This window comes from Molossus molossus, unplaced genomic scaffold (genome assembly GCF_014108415.1).
Source record: "Molossus molossus isolate mMolMol1 unplaced genomic scaffold, mMolMol1.p scaffold_m16_p_10, whole genome shotgun sequence".
NCBI classification, from domain to species: Eukaryota; Metazoa; Chordata; class Mammalia; order Chiroptera; family Molossidae; genus Molossus; species Molossus molossus.
The window spans coordinates 9,129,906-9,150,555 of NW_023425345.1; the positions used below are offsets into that span (position 1 = coordinate 9,129,906).

The following is a 20,650-nucleotide window of genomic DNA, read 5'->3' on the forward strand; positions in this document are numbered from 1 at the left end:
CTGATGCTCTGGCCATGAAGTCCATGTCCCCCAGTTACCTGCAGGGGGCTTTCCTTTGGGCGGGGGGCTGGCCTAGGACGGAGTGCTGGGCAACAGCTGACGGCCCAGGAGGGCTCTGAACAGTGAGGGCAGCGTGTGGGGGACATGGAGGCCGTGGTTGGATGGGCCCCGTGGATTCTGAAGGCAACAGGGCTGCTTTGCCAGCTGGGTGGTCGTTTGGGGCCCTCCTCCTTGGTGTGGCTGCACCTTCACCAGTGGGGAGAAGCGAGTTCATTTTCTCACACTGGAAAGTCCAGCTCACGGTCCCTTCGCCGCTACCTAGTGTGTTCAGTAAAGTTCACCTTCCTAACTGCCACCCACTCCATCGACCTCTGCCCCGCCCCCGTTAGAATCAGATAACAGGCTCCATGGATGTTAAGTGGAACTTCTAAAGGAGAACTCAGTAAGCCCTTCAACGTCCAGAGGACTGTCTTCGCTCAGCCCGCTCCTTCGTTCCAGCAGCACTGACGGCCTGCTCTGTGCGCGGCCTGAATGACCGAGCCCTCCCCTCTCGCAGTGTTCCCCGTGGGTGGAGAGAGACATCGGCTGGCCACTGTCATGCACTGTGGGAGGCCAGTCATAGAGATATCCAAAGCACCGTGGGGCCCTGGAGAGGGGCCGGCCACCGTGCCTTGGGGTGTTCTCGGAAGGCCTCCATGGGGAAGCCGATGCCCAGCGGGGACTTGGGGAAGAGAATTGGCTTCATCAGGCTGAGAAGGGGGCAGATGACATCAGGCCTCCCAGCCGAAGCGTGTGTTTTAAATCTCAGCTTGTCACACGTGGAGAGGCGACCAGAGCATACGGTGCCCCAGAAGGATGGTGGAGATGTTGCTGGACCCACAGATATAGAACAGTCTGCTCAGGAGGGCTTTCAGTCACAAGGCATGCCATTAGAAACTGTGTCGTAGAGGCGGTGGGGCATATTGCTTGCACTTTTTAAGCCATGGAGTCATGTGACAAGGTGTTCATTTAAAAAAAATATTTCTTTATTGATTTTACAGAGGAAATGAGAGGGAGAGAGAGATAGAAACATTGATGAGAGAGGACATCAATTGGCCTCCTCTTGCATGCCCCCTACTGGGGATCGGGCCCACAACCTGGGCATGTGCCCTGACCGGGAATCGAACCGGCGACCTGTTGGTGCATGGGTCGACGCTCAACCGCTGAGCCACACGGGCGGATACACGTGTCCATTTAGAGATGCACGTGCTGAACGTGGACTGGGTGGGACTGGTGGCAGGAGACAGGAGGCTGGGAAACTTGGCTCCAGGTCGGGTGAAGGGCGTCTTACCCTCGACATCACGCGGGGGCCGAGGCTCCGGGAATGTGCGTGTGGCTGCCGCTGCGACCTCGCCCTTTCAGCTTCATCCTCGTACCTGGGACGTGTGTCTGAGAGGAAAAGCGACGACCCACTTTCCTGAGGGCAGAGAGGACGGAACCAGCCCCACATGATGGGTCTGAGCTCACTCCACGTGACAGGTCCCAGGCGGCACCTGAGCCCTGACCACACGGCCTGCCCGCTTCCCAGGCCCCACTTCCAGATTCCCTTTTTTAATTATTATTATTGAAAGCATGACAGATGTCCCCCCTTTTCCCCACTGACCCCCTCCTCCCCGCTCCCACCCCGTCTGCTTTCCCCGGCCTAATCCTGCGCCCATTGGCTGTACATACGACTGCTCGACGTCTCCCTCCACGGGCCCTCCTGCCCTCCTCACACCACTTCTCCGGCTCTGACCTTCAGCCTTTGCTTGGCCGTTCTTCACGCGAGCTGCCATCCCTCTGCCGACCTCGCCGCTTGGGGGCTGCTCGCCCTGCTGAGCGGGGCCCCCGGGCCCGCCCCGGCCCTGCCAGCAGCCCGGCCCGGAAGTGCTTACCCACGAGGTTTCAGCCTCCGCATTTCAGTAGGAATCAGGTTCTTAATTAACCCAGGGCAGAACCTATTATGAAACATCCCGGAGAGCTGGACCGAGCCAAAGGGACTTCTGAACTCACAGCAGGGAAAAATGCCTTTTAATTGACTTGGATGACTTCACCGCAAAAATCTGTCTGGCTGCTATGCTAAACTGGAAACGAATCTATTAGATCGTCTCAGGAATCTGCCAGCCCACCCTGACCAGCATCTCCTGAGGAGGGACGAGGGGCCAGCCCAGAAACAGGGCTTTGAACTGGCTTCTTTTGGGTCAGCCCCAGCCTGGCTGCGTTTCCCTGGGAAAGAGAGGGGAGGCTGACATCTGAGAAGAGCGTGTGTCCTCCAGGGCCCGCCGTCACAGAGCTTCCTCCGCACTGCTTACTTTAGAATAGGTTTCAGCCCAAGCTGGGCCTGCCCGAGCCCCTTCCCTCGGAGTTCAGAGGGCGAGGCGGGAGGATTTCCGAGATGGCGTTGTCATATAGACAGATGACAGCTGTGCGGGCTGGGCTCGGAAGGGATTGATGGGATGGTGAGTCTCTAGTCACACGCTTACTGAGTTCCAGGCACATGCTCGGCGCTTCCTATGGATTAGTTCGTTTAATCCTCTTCACCACCCGATGACCAGGAGGCGCCGTACGTGCCCCCATTCTCCAGATGACGAAACCGAGGCTAAGAGAGGTGGAGCGGCTTACCCGAGGCCACGCGGCATACAGGTGGCGGAGCTGGGCTTCAGAGTCTAACTCCAGATTCTCTTCTACCTGGGAAGACATAACCTGCGGAAATAAAACCCGGAGACTCATCTTTCCTCCCGTGTACGGGGCTGGTTTATACTGAGATCTGTTCCGTGGGGCTGTCTCCGGGCACCCTGTGCACTAGCCCCGCCACCTTTCCTACCCCTTCCCGTCCACCGTCTGCCTAGATGGAGTCCGAGCAGACTGCTGTGGCCCCCACCTGCCCGAATGCCCTCTGGACCCGCTCCGCCGCGCCTTACCCCACGTCAGTCTCTGCCCTGGGACACCCTTTCCCAGACTTGGCCGTACGTTCTTCGAGGTGTAGCTCAGGCATTGTGTCGTTTCCTCTGACCTCTCCTCTCCAGGCAGACGCCTGGTGTTGCTCGGGGGTACCTGGGGCTGCACACTGTTGAGCATATTTGGAAGGAGATAGGTAGGTAGGTAGGTAGGAAGATAGATAGATGATAGATAGATAGATAGATAGATAGATAGATAGATAGATAGATAGATAGCCAGCCTAACTCATCCCTTCTCCATGTCAATAATTTCCAGCTGGGGCAATTTTGCCCCCAGGGGACATTTAGCAATGTCTGGAAACATTTCGATTGTCACAATGGGGGATGCTCCTGAGCCTGTGGGTAGAGGCCAGGGGTGCTGCTAACATCCCGCAATGCACGGGACAGCCTCCCCTAACAGACAGTTCTCCAGCTCAAAATGCCAGTGTGACGAGGCTGAGACATGCTCTTCTAGATGGAAACAACTTTCTGTGCGGGGTCCCCCTGGGACCCCGACGACGGGAGGTGGTCGTGGAGTGTGTGATGATGTGGGTTCACAGCCCGCTCCGAAGAAGTGCACCTTCACGCCCCTTTGAGTCATCACAGTAGCCTCACCAGGGCCAGGGCAGGGCCAGCGCGGGGCAGGGACCTTCCACTTCATTCTCGTAAAGATACTGAGGCAGGAGTTTCTGTTGCGTCCCCAGCATCCCACTGCTAGAACGTTCCGAGAATGGGATCAAAACCTGGGTCTGTCTAACCCTTACTCCATGATCTTTGCTACACGCCACACCAGTAAGTGTGCCCCGGCCCCGTGTCCCGTGCCCCGGCCCCGTGCCCCGGAGCCCAGCAGAGGCCCAGCGCCCATCCTGAAGAGCTGGATGAAGCTTGTTTAAAGGCAGCCGGGTCCCTTTCTGTCATTATGCTGAGACACACAGACGCAGATATGACTGTCATGAAGGGGTGCATGGCATTTACAGTACCCTAAAAGCAGGAGGCATGGCCAGCCATGCAGGGCCCATGCCAGCAACACCACGGGGGTGGGGTGGAGGCGGAGTGGGGTGAATGTGGGCAGGAGCCTCATTGTGGTGTCTAGGGAAGTCAGCTGGTGTAGGATTGGTAATTCTGAATAATTGCAGCAGGCTCTGGGGGTAGGTCATATTGTTCCTGGCTCTGTCTCTGGCCCTGGGGTGGCCAGGGCAGGGGTAGTGGCCTGGAGCGTGAGAGCCCAGTAAGGGAGGCGGTTGGGAGCAGGAGCAGGGTCCGGATCGCTGGCTCGCATTTGAAAGGCGGCTCTACGGAGTTGTTTACTGTCTCTGGGAATGAACTGGCTAACTCCATGAGAGGCTGTCCCTCCGAAGGCGACAGGCCCGAGATGTCAAAGCAGCAGAAGTCAGAAATAAGACATGGTAATTCACCTGTCTAACTCCAAAGCTTCGTCACATGGCTGCTTTTCAATAGTCTGACAAAACAGGACTCTTGTTTGCAATGAAATAGCATCTAAAACCCAGTATTTATACAAATTTAGAAGTAAACATGACTACCTTGTTGGATGCATAGCTGGAAGACCCTGACTCATTTCAACTAACACAGAAGTGTCCAAGCCCCTCCCGCCTTAGACGGCCTCAGCAGAGGCTGTCCCACCGTGACCTTCAGTGCGTCCCCTGCCTTGGGTTCTGCCACCGTGGGAAGGAGCCTGGCAGAGCGGAGGCAGGGACCCTGGGGCCAGCACCGGTGCTGGCGTTCTTGGCCTGTCACCTCCCAGGCGTGCGACCTTGGGAAATACCTTTATTCTCATCACATCTCAGCAATCCCAGCTGTAGAGTGGCCATGATCAGAGCAGGGCCTGCGTTATGGGGCTCCTGTCAGACTCAATGGAGTGAACACATGTAAAGGCCTTAGAACTGTGCCTGGCACATAGTAAGTGCTTCAAAAAACGACTAAAATGTAATTCTAACATAACTGTAATTTCTGATGTTCAGTGATAAACGGGCTGTAATGCATCACCAATGGGATTCCCAGTGGCCGTCGTGTAGCTCCGTCTAGTCCGTTACGACGACGCATGCTCTCGGCATCTCTGCCTTGTGTTTCCACTTCTCCAAAGGCCACGACCGCGCTTGTTCCTGCCATTCCCACGGGGATAGTCCTGCCACCGCCGCCCCTGGGCATCGAAAACAGAGTCAGCTGGTCTTACCCTCCAGGCAGGGCTGAAGGTGCAGAAGAAGACATGAGCTGTCGCTGCTGAGCCTCGGCTGACAGCCCCTCCTTTTTCTTGTCACCTTTGCACTCCCTGCACCGGGTTTCGGGGAAGTTATTTATGAAGCTCCCAGACATGCGGGACCGTTATCCGTGAGGTGGTGATTCTACACTGATGAGCTGTTTGCTCGGAGCTGCAGGTCAGAAATGACAGCTCTTTGTGGCGCTGTACTGTGAGCGCTATTGTGAGCCCAGCAGGCCCCCGTCTCAGCCTGCTCCCCGGCACGTGGACAGAGAGACCGTCTTGCCTTTGTTTCTTGACATGTGAATGCATGCCCACAGGGGGTGTCATTCCCTGACACTACCTCGATGGTCCCCATTTGGGGATTAGGTTCAGGTTGGCTCTGAGCCCTATCTGGGTCACGCTGTCTTAGAACAACTGTGGCCCGTTGGGAGAACATGGGCATTTAAGAAGAGAAACTTGCCCTGGCCGGTTTGGCTCAGCGGTTAGAGCATCGGTCGGCCCGTGGACTGGAGAGAGCCAGGTTCAGTTCCCGCTAAGGGCACATACCTTGGCTGGAGTTTGTCCCCAGCCCCAATTGGGGTTGTGTAGGTGACAACCAGTCGATGTTTCTCTCTCTCCCGCTCTGTCTGAAGATGAATGCAAAAGTGTCCTCGGGTGAGGATTAAAGAAAGAAAGAAAAGAAGAGAAACTTGGTCTTTAGAAACCTGAATCCCCGTTGAGCAAATGGAACCCGGGCAACAGCCCGTTTGCAGTGAGGAAGTTGTCCTTGGTTCTGCTCTCCCTGTTCCTGGGCTCAGCCTTGATTTGGAGATAGTTCACAGTGGACTTTTGAACAGGTGACCAGTTCAATCTGCCTCAAACGCTTGCAGCAGAGACCTATGGGGACTTGCAAATCAGCCTCGGGGAGAGAAATGAGCTATGTCTGGTCTCAGAACTCCCAAAGCCCAGAATAAACACAGAAGCTGTGCAGGCAGGGGGAGCAGGGGTCTTTTCCGTCTCCATTTTAGGAACTCCATGTAGCATGATGCTCACTAGGCGCCGGCACTGGGCCCTTTGAGAAGAGTGCAAACAGGCGGGCCTTGGGCTGTTCAGTCGCGCTCGGACCCTGACATGGGAAGGGCGAAACCATCCCGTGTCCGGGCAACGTTCATTTTCTTCTGCAAACACAAGTCTGGTCAGGCCTTCCATTCTGAGGGAGCACGCGTCTGCTTCCTGCGTCAGGTGTGGCCACCAGGGAAAGGAAATATCTCCTTTCACTGAATTTACCCATGTTTGCATTTACTTAACCCTTTGGCAGCGGGGGAGAGTGGAGGATTGTGTTAGCCTTGGCGGCCCCATGCTCCTGGAGCTGAGAGCATTAGGCTTCGCTTCCGTATAAACGGGATTAGGATCCTCCATGGCTCACATCTCGCCAAAGGCTCCCCATCTCACCCTGAGTGATAGCCAAAGTCCTTCCTGTGCCTGCAGGCCCTTCATGGTTAGATTTCTCTGGCCTCCTTCCTGCCCCTTTCTTGGCTAGTCTGATCCAGCCACACTGGCCTTCTGGCTGTTCCTTAAAATCAAGCGACAGGAAACAAGTGTTGGCGAGAATGTAGCGAAGTTGGAACCCTGGTGAACTGCTGGGAGGAATGTGAACGGGTGCAGCCACTGTGGAAAACTGTATGGCGATTCCTCAAAACGTTAACCACAGAATTAGCATATGGCCTAGAACTTCCGCCTTGGGATATACATGTACTCAAAAGAACTGAAAGCAAGGACTCGAACAGATGTTTGTAAATCTGTGTTCACAGCAGCATTACTCACAGTAGCCAAAAGGCAGATGTAATCCCGGTGTTCATCAACAGATGAATGGGTAAACAAAATGTGGTATGTCTACACAATGGAATATTATTCAGCCTTAAAAAGAAATGAAATTCTGACACATGCTGCAACACGGGTGGACCTTGAAAACATTGTGCTCAGTGAAAAAAGCTGAACATAAAGGACAAATATTGTGTGATTCTGCTTTTATGAGGTGCCCCGAGTAGTCAGATTCAGAGACGGAAAGTAGAATGGTGTTTATGGAGCTGGGGGGAATGGGTAGTTAATGTTTAATGGGTACAAAGTTTTGTGGGGTTTTTCCCCCGTTTTTTTTTAATTCTCATTTAAGGATACACCCTCATTGATTATTTTTAGAGAGGGGGAGAAAGAGAGAAACATTGATCAGCTGTCTCCGGGACATGCCCCTACTGGGGATCAAACCCACAACCTAGGTGAGTGTCCTGACCGGAAATTGAATCTGCCACCTTTTTGGTGTACAGGATGACGCCCCAACCAACTGAGCCACCCTGCCAGGGCTGGGTGCAAACTTTTTGTTGGGATGAAAAAGTTCTAGAGATGGTTGGTGGTGATGGTCACACAACAATGTGAATGTACTCGAGGCACAGAGAAATGGTTAAAACGGTAAATTTTATGTTGTGTGTATTTTACCACAAGGAAAAACTGAAAAGCTCAAGAAGAACACCCCGCCTCAGGGCCTCTGCTTCCGCTATTGATTTTACCCGAACCCTCTCCCCCCAGGCACCCACGTGGCTCAGGCCCTTGCTGTGTTCGGGTTCTATGCATGAATGTCACCCCCTCAGAACTGCGTGGCCACCCTCTCTGAAGCGGCACCCCCACGCACACTCCCCCATCACACCCTTTCACTTCTGCTTGGCTTTCCTTCACAGCGTTCGGCACCCTGGTGCTGGCCCTGCGGGTCTGTCCTAAGCCCCCAGGGCTGCATGGAACAGCGGGGCCCCCTGTCTGCAGGGCCCCGGAGGAGGAAGCCGCAGGTCCTCGCCTGGGGGTGCAGGGCTGGCCCTGGAGGTGCGGATTGGACGGATGGAGGAAAGATGGGACATAGCCAGGGCAGGTGGGACACGGGGAGACAGCCGGGAGGCAGTTCTGGAGAGAGAAGGTCCAGGCTGCGGGTAGCAGGGGGTCGAGAAGGAAGGGGGGATGCTTTTATTCATCCGGACAATCCTGAAAATGGTTCTGGATCTTTAAAATGAAAAAAATAAAATAAATAAATAAATAAATAAATAAATAAATAAATAAATAAATAAAGTGTGTCAGGTCAGGAAAGAGGTTTTTAATTTCCCAGAGCTTTGATAGATAAGATGTTCCTGTCATCACATTATGACATTCAGTTTTCAATTTGGGGAAAATCTACAGAAGTTGAATTGCATCAGGCCCGTGTACGCTCCTTTGGTGTCCCCGCACCGTGCTTGGCAGGGTCGTGCGGCACCTCCAGCCTCTTTGCTCCTCCTCCTGGCCGCGGTCACCTTCACCCTCAGCTGCCGGCTGGTGGACTTGGCTTCCACACCCCAGCCTTCGAGCCCCTGAACCCAGGCTCCATCTAGAGCAACGTGGGGGACCTTCACACTTGCTTGCTTAAACCTATAAGCACGCTTGCCCGAACATTCAGCAGAATGATGTCTAAACCCCCGGAGCCCAGCTCGGCAACGAGGAACAGATAATGCCAAGGGGACTGTGAGCACCATTTTGTTCTGTGCGGCTAAGCTGTGGTCTTCGGGTCTCTGAACACTTGCCTGATCTGTTGCAAGTAGCAAAAATTGTTACAGGTCGCAAAATAGGTTTCTAGGTCTCGCTCTGCGGTGGTCCCACCATTCTGTCTCCCTTAGGCTCTTCCTCCCTCTCTCCCCCATCCCTTATCTTTCCCCCTTTTTTCTCTTCTTCCCTCCTCTCCTCCTCTTGCCACCCCCTCCCTGTTCTTTCTCCCCTCCTCCTCTCCTTCCATACCCTTCTCAGGACACTACGAAATGCCCTCCCATCCTTGAAGTTCGCCCTAGCTGAGGGAAAAGGACGGTGGAGGTTTTACTTTGATTATCAGGTGCTGTGGTTTCTTTGGGTTCAGCAGTCCTGGGACCTGAGCAGGAAGAGGTGATTGTTAGGACAAAATTAGGGCATGCCTGGGTCCTCCCGCTGCCGGTCACCAGAACCTCACCTTGACCCCTAACAAACGGGCATTTATGCTTTGGGAAACAAAGCTTGGCTATTAAGATATTCCTTAAAAATAAGAATGATGCATCTACTGGTGATTTTTCTCACACTTGCCTCCCTGACTCCTTACGTTGCCAAACATCGGGGTGGTGGAGGTAGGGGTGGCGATGGTGCTGGTGATGACAATGATGATGAATGTTCATTACCTTCACTGATGATGGCGATGATGTTGGTGATGAGGAGGATGATGAAGAATGTTCATTACCTTCATTGATAATGGCAATGATGTTGGTGATGAGGATAATGATGAGGAGGAGGATGAAGAATGTTCATTACCTTCATTGATGATGGCAATGATGTTGGTGATGAGGATGAGGATGAATAATGTTCATTACCTTCATTGATAATGTCAATGATGTTGGTGATGAGGAGGATGATGAAGAATGTTCATTACCTTCATTGATAATGGCAATGATGTTGGTGATGAGGATAATGATGAGGAGGAGGATGAAGAATGTTCATTACCTTCATTGATGATGGTGATGATGATGTTGGTAATGAGGATGGTAATGATGATGATGATGATGATGATGATGAATGTTCATTACCTTCATTGATGATGTTGGTGATGAGGATGAGGATGATACTAATTTTGTTCTTATCACTGACCAAGTGCCACCTTCCCCTGAGCCCTTTATTTGACGTAGCCCTCACTTCCAGGCACTCCATCCTCTTAGGAATCTATCTCCTCTCCTGACATTATTTATTGCTAATGGTCCATCTCCCCCAATAAATACAAGTTTCATAAGAACAGGGATTTTTATTGTTTTCACTGCTGTCACCAGTCTCTATCCTTGGCGTAGTAGCTGCTCAGTGATAATTTGTTAAGTGACTGAAGTAGTGGATGGATTGAGAGTCATACAGACCTGAATTAACTTCTAGCTGTCTTGCTCAGTAGCTCTATGATCTTGGCCACGTCATTTGCTCTCTGATCCTCACTTTTGCCGTCGGCCAATGAGGACGCTAAAACCTACCTTCACATCAACAGGTTATCATACTATCAAATGAAATAACGTAACTGTGATAGCTAAAATTGACTTCACACTTATTTTCACTTTGCACCCTGCTAAGGGCTTTCAAATGGATTAATTCATTAACGCTCACAACCGCCCTGGGAAGGCACCGCTCTTGGCTGCATTTTACAAATGAGGATGAAGACACAAGCTAACTAACTTGGCCAAGTTAGTTCTACAACGCGTAAGGGGTAGAGCTCAGACTCAAACTTGTGTGGTCTGATTGTAAAAACCACCATGGCCTGGGCTGGTGCAGCTTAGGGGTTGGAGCATCCTCCAGTACACCGAAAGGTGGCGGGTTTGATTCCCCTTCAGGGCACATACCTGGGTTGCAGGTTCAATCCCCGGTTAGGGCAAGTATGAGAGACAACCGATCAATGTTTCTCTCTCATATCGATGTTTCTCTCTCATATCCTCTATCTCTCTCCCTCTTCCTGTCTCTGAAATCAAATAAAAACAAACGTAAAAACAAACATTCTCACTATGTTATACTAAACACTTTGTAAACTGGGGATCACTGCTGTCAATTTAATTTTTAAAGAATGTGGTGGCCCTGGCTGGTTTGGCTCAGCGGTTAGAATGTTGGCCTGCAGACCTCTGGTCAAGGGCACATACCTCGGTTACGATTCGTCCCTGGCCCTGGTTGGGGTCATGCGGGAGGCGGCCACTCGATGTGCCCTTTCACATCGTTGTTTCTCTCTCTCTCTCTCTCTCTCTCTCTCTCTCTCTCTCTTCCCTCTCCCACCCTCCCTCCCACTTTATCTGAACAAAAAATGGAAAAATGTCCTCGGGTGAGGACAAAAAAATAAATAAAATAAAATAATGTGGTGACCACCTATTTTGGATATTCCATTACTGGAACATTTAGAAATGTAGGTTTTATCCCTTTAATTTTCCTGTGTCTTTATGTTTATTTTGATATACTTTTATGTCTTTACTTCTCCTGCCCTGCCTGCAACTTGTGCATACACATGCACACACACACACACACACACACGCATGTGCACGCACACACACCCAGAGGAATATGATGATTTCTGATGACGGAAGATGCTTGGCATCTGCCCTCAGTCGCCGTGCTCTGCATGGTGGGCAGGAGGTTCTTCCGGGCAGCACACCCTGCCCTGGCCTGGGCCTCCGCTGAGATGCCAGGCGTGGTTCCCGAGCAAGACCTCCGTCTGATGGGCCCCCGAGCGCGTCTGCAGACTCTCAAAGCCTCTTTTGTCTGCGCGGTGAGTCTGAGCTGGTGGAAAAGACCTCCGCCCCGAGATGCCAGCCAAGGAAGTCACTGAGCCCACTGGGCCCTGGGAGCTAAAAACACAGCCTGTGCCGGGAAATCTACAGGAAGCAGTTCTTGCTGACTGCAGGCCTGGGCCGCCCGCCAGGGTTCGCCAGCAGCAGGGCAGCTGGAAGAGGCAGAGTGGGGAAGGGGGCGGGGGCCGTGGGCTTCGCTGAAGGATGCTGCCAGCCAGCCGACAGAAGGCCTGGGAAGGTGTACAGATGAGGGCGGCCCCAGGCACAAGCAAAGCCAGAGGCCGGGGCTGACCCATCTCTGCACATTGGAACACGAGTCACCGCAAAGCGGCTACCTGTTGCAGCGTGAAGGGTGTTGGCCTGGTTCGGGGCCAAGCAGAAGTCATTTCCTGGATGTAATTTTGGGCAAAGTCACTCTGCCTCCCTGGGCCTCACCTTTGACATCTGCAGAGTGGACGTCGTTCATTCCATGACGTCACAGAGCATCCGCGCTGCGTGCCAGTGCCAGGCGCTGGCTTAGGTGTGGGACCGAGCTGTGAGCGGAGCAGACACCATCCCTGCCCCTGGTGCTTCCCGCGAGGGACGTGGACAAGCAGTGTGTAACTGGGAGGGGTATACATATTTGAGGAGAGCAGGTGCTTTTCAGGGAGGCGCCTCTGGGGGCGCCATGGAGCAGAGGTGTGAGTGGCATGAGGGAGGCCAGGCTGCCCCTCCAGGAAGCATAAAGGTGGGGGGAGACCTGAGCCTGGGGCCTGCTCAGTATGTTTCACAATGGAAAGGAGGCCAGAGTGAGTCGGAATTGGGGTTCAAGGGGATGGTGGGAGGCGATGTAAGGAGGTCATCAGAGTCTAAATCATGTGCAACCTTATAGACAGTGTAGGGCTTAGGTTTTCTATATTTAGTACTTTTTTTAATAGTTGCTGCTGTTTGTCTTTTTAATGAGTCTTTTAGACTCTCTGAGTCCCTGTGAAAGACTTCATACTGAAGAAAATCACAGTATATGCAGGATGCTGAATTTTTAAAAGGAGTTTGTTGATGACCCAGTTTCCTTCCCAAGAGTAAACAGTCTGTTAGGGATTAGGGTGGAATTTTGATAACTCGCTGGAGGGCTCAGGAATGCCTAGTCCTACCTTGACACCCCTCCCCCCACCATCACCCCTGTTGCCAACTAAGGTAGTTGACAACACACTGAGGAATTGCAAATGAAAATCAGAACACTATTAAGGTTAGCTGGCCCAGGCCTCCCCCGCCCCCAAGGCAGGGCTCCTGCTACAGCAGCCCTGAACCCCTCTGTTTCGGCTCCAGACCAAAGCAATGCCACCTCCTGCCCTCCTGTACGCCAAAATCTCACTGTGGGTTTACTTACTAAATATGTTCTCCTGTTCCTAAAGAGTCCAAGACACAGCCAACAGTTACGGAGAGAGCAGGATGTCCGGGCCTTCTGAAAATCAGGGGCTTCGCTGCCAACTCATGGAAGAGGGCGTAGCAGGGAGAAAGTGTGGACACCTGGGTTCACTTCCTCGAGGAGCTACCAGGCGGGAGGGAGGAAGTTAGCCGGATGAACGCTCAGGTCAGAGACACTCGGCTGCGGAGAAGCAGAACGTGCGAGCCCGAGTCACAGGCGGCTTTTCCAGCCCACAGTGCCCCTGTCCGCGTTAAATGCAGCACCGTGGTGTCCTGACCACTGGTTAACAGGTTCTCTGAGTAGGGCAGAGGCTCAGAAGTTGTCCTAGCATTAGAAACTGGGGCCAGGGTACTGGAGGCCACCCACCTTCTAACAACAACCCGGTGTCTGTCCCTCTCTTTCTCCTGTAAAATATGTGGAGTGCTTACGGCCATGGAAAGGGGTACACTCTAAGGGTTAAGGGTACAGTTTGGACCGGATAGGTCTTCGCTAACTGACAGGAATGTCCAGTATCTTATCAGCCACCCTTGGACTCAGAACAGTCTGTCTGCCAGCCTCTTGCCGTTTGCAGGAACTCCGGGCAACGTCTCTTTGTGTTGAAAGCCCCCTTCAGTCAGCTTCACGGTCAAGGCTGATGATAGCTGCTACCTCCACATTCCTACACATTTTTGGTTTCTTCTGTACAGTCCAATCACTCATCCTATATTTCAAGTCCCAATTTCCATTTCTCTCCCATCGATCTGTTGGCCTAAGGCGTCTTTCAATGTATTATCGTAATGATGATTGCAGTCACCATTTTCCATTCCGTCATCAACATCATTATCATCGCGAATGTAGTTATTAGCCCCTAAGCATGAACATCCCATGCGTTCAGTAATGTCACCTGCTGGGCACTGCATACTTGCCAGGTGTCAGTCCCCATGAGGATGCAATGGAAGACCCTACAGGAAACAGAAGTCAACCGGTCTTGTTCCCGTGTGTGCCTCTGTGTGTGTGTGTGTGTGTGTGTGTGTGTGTGTACACATGCGTACATGTGTGTTTTCTTGGAACTGGACATGCGTTTAATTATATCTCCTTCTGGTCTAGGGGGATGTAGAAGAGATTTTGTTAGTGGATATAATTCAACCATATCGAGCACTGATAACAGAGCCGGGGACTTAGAAAATGCTGCATAAATATTTGTGGTTAAATATTTGTGGTTAAATATCCAATCGCTTCCCTCCTCTGCAGCCTTTTGTGTTTCCCAGGGGCTTCCCAGAGGTGTCTACGCCCTAATCCCTGGAATCTGAGAAAATGCTACTCAAAAGGAATTTACAGATGTGATTAGGATTATGGCCAATTTTCTTTAAATATTTCTTTATACTCTTTCTCTTCTTCTGGGACTTCAATCACACACGTATTAAATTGTTCGATACTGTCCCATAGCTCACTGAGGTGTGTGTCTGTGTGTTTTGTTTAGTATTTTTGTTCCTAGGCTTTGTTTTCTGTAGTTTGTATTGCTTTCTCTAACTGGGAATTCCAAACAGTACATTTTTCATTTAAGATGTATTTTTATCTCTAGAAGATGTATTTTTCTATTTTTAAAATTTTCTGGTTTTCTCCTCTTTATGTTAATGTTTTATCTTTTACATTCTCAAGAATATGGAGCATATTTATAATAGTCATTTTAGTTAACTTTGTAATTTTTAACAATTCCATTTTTGCTCTTCCCATCATGTGTCTTATTTCTGAGTCTGTTCTTATTGATTGATTTCTCTTTATTGTGGGTCATATTTTCCTGCTTCATTGCATGTCTGGTAATTTATGATTGAACACCATAAATTTTACATTGTGAATTTTGCATGCTGGGTGCTGGATTTTGTTATATTCCTTTAAATAGTGTTGTCCTTGGTTCTGAGATGCAGTCAGCTGTCTTGGAATAAACTTGACACCTTCAGGGAATGCTTTTAAACTTTTCTTAAAACAGATCTTCATAGAGTGATTAGTCATCCCACTGTACCTGGGTCTAAGGAGGCTCCCAGGACATCAGACTTTCATTTAAAAACGAGGGCTGAGTTTCTGAGAAGCAGGACTTTCAATCTTCAAACCGGGAAAGCTCCTAGCAAACTAGGACAAATTAAACATCCGAGATCTAGAGCATGCTATAGTCCACGCCTAACTTAGTCCCACTACTAAATTTTGAGGACCCTACTCATATTGCAAGGTCTTACGGTCTATCTGGGAGAGCATGCACTATGCCCAGCCTGTGTGAGTTCTGGAGAGTGTTTGTTTTTTTACTGTTCTTTCCTTTCACGCATGCTCAGACCAGCACTCAAAGACTTGCAGACCTCCCTGAAGGTCTTTCTCTTCATTTCCATCTCTTCCGACATTCTGTCCTACAAATTCTAGCCACCGTGGCCTCCCTGAACTCTAGTCTCGGACTCCTGAGCTCAGCGAGCCTACCAAGCCAGCTGGCTTCTCCCCCGCTGCTCCACTGCCTGAAAACTGTTACTTCATATATTTTGTCTGTTTATCTAGTTAAGATGAGAGTGTAAATACAGTCCTTGTTAATTCATTGTAGCCATGAACAGAAGTCCTTACTCTTTATATTTTATACTTCAATATATTTTTTTAATTTTATGTTATTCCTATTTGGAGGGGTTGTTCTTTTTTCTGGCCACACCATTTTTTGTGCATTCAGTTTACTCTTACAAAGACAACGAAATATTTGAAAATAATAATGGCAACTGTTCAGAGAGATCTCCCTTCTACACCTCAGCCCTGTGCTAGGTGTTTCATAGACATTGTATCGAATCTTTACGAAAACCTTTAAAGATAGATATTGTTGATGTTACTATCTCCATTTTAAAGATGCCAACACTGAGCTTCAAAGCAGTAGTAAGTTGACCAAACTCATCAGGTAGCAGATTACCCAGCTTACTGTTGAATGCAGTCTTTCTGAACATTCACTTATCCATACCACAGTGCTAACTGTGTAGTATTAACACTCAAGGAAACAGTTGGGGCCAAAATGTTTTTGAAGTCAAAGGCTACGTTATACAGAAAATGTAGTGACTCAGGATAGTATTTTACAACGTAAGTGAATGGATGATGTTTTACTTGGTGTGTGTGTGTGTGTGTGTGTGTGTGTGTGTGTGTGTGAGAGAGAGAAGAGAGAATGTGTATTTGTGTGCATGTGTGTATGGGACAGGTAGTAAAGGAGCCTTACCTAGCCATGCTGACCTTCTTTGAACTCTGACACCTTTGCATGTAATCCTGAAATTGCATTTACTTTCCACAATTATTGTATTTGTTTCCCAGGACAGTCGTAACAAATCACCATGAACTTGGAGGCATAAAACAACCTAAGTGTGTTCCCTCACAGTTCTGGGGGCTAGAGCCTGACATCAAGGTGCCAGCAGGTCTGCTCTCCCTCTGACAGCTCGAGGGGAGGGTCCCCCTGGCTCTTCCGGCTTCTAGGACGACCTGGAGGTCCCTGGCTTGTGGGACCGTACCTCCAGGCTCTGCCTCCCATCTGCACATGGCCGTGGGCTTCCTTCCTGGGTCTCTCTCTGCCCCTCTCTTCTTTTATAAGGGCTTGCCATTGGATTTAGGGACCACCTCAATCCAGGATGATGTCATCTTGAGATCTTTAATGACACCTGCAAAGACGTGGTTTCCAATCAAGATCATATTTGCGGGGAACACCGGTTAGAATGTGGACATATATGGGGGGAGGATACAGTTCAACCCACTACAGACTCTATGTGAGCTCTGGAGTTTTTCAGAATTGGCTGCTTTGTAAGACTCTATTGGGAGGGCTAGCATGCTCTTGAAGACATGGCTCGGATCCTGTGTCCTTTTCCATGGCTGTTGAAGTTTTTAGAAAGTTAAATACAGATGAGTGCCCTTCCTTTGCTACCCGAACTCTCTATGCTTGATCCAACAGAGGCTTGCTACCCTACAACCCTGACATTTACCTCCAAAACCATGACTGGGAAATAACTCCAGATTCCCAAGATGAACAAGATGAACTTCTGAATTGTATGTCAAGCCTGAGTGTTTTCTGTCCAAGTATCTTTCTTTGCATTTGGGCAGTTAGACAGCCCCTGGGTCTTTGCCACCTATGAGTCAGAAATTCTATCATCCAAGACTCTGATTCACCCCCTGTCTTTATGTGCTGGTGCCCAGCTCTCCTGTACTGCAACTTTCTGCTAACTCCTTTTTCTGCACAAACACACGCGTCAACTTTTCTTGCTAAGGCTTCTTTGTGATCCTGCCAAGGAAGTATCTTAAACATGATGGGACTGCATTTTTCAGGCATTAGACTTAATAACTAGGTCATTACCACTGTTTACTAGCCTGGACTCATTAACAGGGCTCTTTGCTTTTCACCTTACTACAGCATAGTGAGGTTATTAATTAGAGCAGGAGACATAGGCGCTCTGGGTTTGCTGGCAGGCCAGCTGGGGAGATGGCTCGGCCTTTGGTCATAATTTCTGTTAAATGTTTCCAAGGGGAATACACTTAAGTCACCACGAAATGATGTTTCCCTTCCATGTAAAGTAGTTTTGCTCTTTAAATGGGTTACTTTTAGGTCCCTCAAATTCCCAGCTGTAATTCACCTAAGGCCTGATTCAGCTACACACAGGGGCAGTGGGGGGGGGGGCAGTTACAAGCACAGCCTGGAGCCAGACTGCCTGGGTCTGAATCCCGGCTCCGCTCCTCACTGTGCGACTTTGTGCACACTATTTCATCTTTCTCTGTCTCATGTGTGAGGACTAAATGAATGCAGGCATGCAAAATGCTCAGGACAGTGTCTGGTACACAGTGAGAGTTTTATGTGTGTGAGCAGTTATTTTTATTCATTAAATCCAAAGAAATCACTTTTGGTATCTGCTGTGTAAAAGGCACAGTTTAGTGCTCTGCACAGCCTAGGACGGGGTGCATGTTGAATTGTGTCTCCCCGAAATTCATACGTTGAGGTTCTAACCCCCATTACTTCAGAATGTGACCTTATTTGGAGATAGGATTCGTTTGCAGAGGGAATCAAGTTAAAATAAGGGCATGAGGTGGGTTCTAATCCAGTATGACCTGCTGCCCTTATGCGAAGGGGAACTTGGAGACACGGACACGTGTAGAGGGAAGAGAGTGTGGTGGAGTGGGAGAAGGTGGCCATCCACAAGCCAAGGAGAGAGGCCTGGAGCAGGTTCTCATGGCCCTCAGAGAAAGTCAACCCTACTGACACCTTGACTTTGAACTTCTAGCCTCCAGAACTGACACGAGACATTTCCGCTGTTTAAGCCGCCTAGTGGCGGAACGTTGTTATGGCAGCTGCAGGAAACTGCGCCCAGATGGTCCTAACACAAATCACTGTCCCCAGAGGGAGCATGCAATCTGCTAGGAGGGGTGTACTCCACAGGGCTCTGGTTACAAGCAACGGAAATTCACCAAATCTTGCTTAAACAAATAATAAAACAAAGGTGAACTTTTAAGGACACAGGGGTATCTCATGAAATCCAAGGGCAGGATTGTAGGTGGCACAGGGCATCAAGAGTACTTGCCATCTCACCCTGGCCGGGTGGCTCAGTTGGTTGGAGTGCTGTCCCATGTGTCAAAAGGTTGTGTGTTCGCTTCCCAGTCAGGGCACGTACCTAGGTTGCAGGTTTGATCCCCGGTTGGGGTGTGTACGGGTGGCAACCTGCCTCTCTCTCACATCGGTGATCTCTCTCCCTCTCCCGCTCCCCGCTTTTCACCCCCTCCCCTACTTTTTTGTGCTTCCCCAATCCAGAGAGCAGAAAACATGGTCCCATTTGCTCTTGGGTTTGTGTATTAAAGATACAGCCCCCTAGAAAGAAGCCGCATGAATTGCTCGGCAGATTCTAATTTTAATGGAAGGGCCTCTTCTTCCCACCCTCGGTCGGGTGCCAGCACCATCAGCTGTGACCAGGGGAACAGAATTTCAGTGTGCAGGCATGGTGCTCCACCGGTGACCATGCGGATGGAGTGAGGGGCGGGGCCACGACCGGACGTGGGACCCGATGGCTGGTAACCTGAGCAGGGTTCCGTGCACAGTGACGAGTGACCACGTAGTTGTGATGCCACACCACAGCCGGGCGCGAAAGTCTAGGGCAGAGGCCACGTGGAACAGCACTTGGTGGCTTCTAGTCCTGGCGCTAGAACCGCTGCTTCTACCTTCACACAGGTAGAAATTAGTGGTTGAAACATGGGTGTTTGAATCAGGGACCTGGGTTTCGATCTAACTTTACCTTTTATTAATTATGTAACCTTGGGCTCGTCTCCAGGCCTCTCTGCACCTCAGCTTCCTCATCTTTCAACAAGGGAAGTAAGTAAGATCGCCAACTTCCTGCTTCGGGTGCGCCGTAAATGGGCCCTTGGCGCATATAAGTGCCCACTAAATGGTAGCAGTTCTTAGCATCATTTATATCTGCTGAATCCTTCTTTGTTTTGCTTTCTCCTTCAGGCTGAATTCTCAGAGCTGAACCTAGCTGCCTATGTCACTGGGGGCTGTATGGTGGACATGCAGGTCGTGAGAAATGGGACCAAGGTGGTGAGGTAAGGAGGACTGAGACACAGGAAATCTTCAGCTGAGAAAGGGCCAGCCCCTCTGTCCAGTGCCCGCAACCTAACTCGTGAATGACCTGTGCTTTCCCCTGGAGCATGTCTGCTTTCAGAGTTTCGGGTGCTGTTGTGACAGAAATGAGGGGCACAAAAAATACAGGGGGTTAATTGGGCATCCTGGCATGAACCTGGGCTTGAAGAGAAAAGCCTGCATACCGTTTCTGGCTCTGTGGCTCTGTTTGGGGGTGTTCGTTAGTCTCTCTTGCCCCCCGATTCTCGTCGGCAGCGTGGTGATAGCAACACTGAAACGGGAGGCACGTATGTGCGAGCACCCTATGAATTGCAAAACTCAGCACGAATGTAAGGATTTGTTCGAATGAGCTACATCCTGCTCCTAGCACTATGACAGACTGGATGTCCGGAGACTCCCCTCCCAGGACGTCAAACCTAATAGCACTGGATATATTTTCCCAGAAGTCTGTTTGTAATGTATGCTGAGCCGGAGGGGAAGTGCGCGAATTCCTGAGAAGCCCGAAATGTCAAGACAGTAGAAACCCACAGGAGAGATCAATAGTCGCGCTAATGTATTTCTATCTAGGTAAGTAGCCAGAGGATGATGCAAACTAAGTCTTGTGAGGGTTTCGACGGGGAAGAAATGGGATCCAGATTTGGGGGAGCCGAGAAAACAGGAAGCGTTTTGAGGAAAAGGTGGTGTTTATTCTGAGCCTTGTCGAATGGTGGAATGTGGGCATTCTATGCCTTCTACGAGTAGGAGACCGTCCTCGTAAACGCAGACAGGCAAAAAGAGCGTGTCGGGGAAGTTATGATGATTCAGCGAATGCAGCCTTCATTCACCGAGTGCCCACCTTGTGCCAAGAAAGGCATGACATGGCTGTTCGTTTCCAGTAGGGGCGGACTGGATCCTGGGACTCACTCTTGCACTGAAAACAACTTAAGAACTGGTTTTACATAATCATAATCTTCAACACCTTTAAAGGGTTGGCATGACAAAGCATCACCAGGAAGACAATAATGGGGAGATGGAAACCCAAAGAGATGAATGAATCCGAAAGCTACCCTTTTCCCTAAGAGTATTTCTGAGTCTGGCAAATTCCAACATTGATTTTGATAGCCCATCAGGGAAACAAAAATCAACACCCAGGGCCACTCGAGGTGAGGAATGTAATGGTAGACCCTCCCC

General features: G+C 50.3%; 1 protein-coding gene across 2 annotated transcripts in view; it reads left to right on the forward strand.

Moving 5' to 3' along the window:
- The window catches only part of SYN3 (synapsin III), a 413,377-nt gene that overhangs the window by 53,745 nt on the left and 338,982 nt on the right, over positions 1 to 20,650 (forward strand). For both annotated transcript variants that reach the window (XM_036251978.1, XM_036251979.1), the window contains one exon: positions 19,352 to 19,443. In XM_036251978.1, the coding sequence (XP_036107871.1) occupies positions 19,352 to 19,443 (92 nt within the window). The remainder of the gene's footprint in view (positions 1 to 19,351; positions 19,444 to 20,650) is intronic.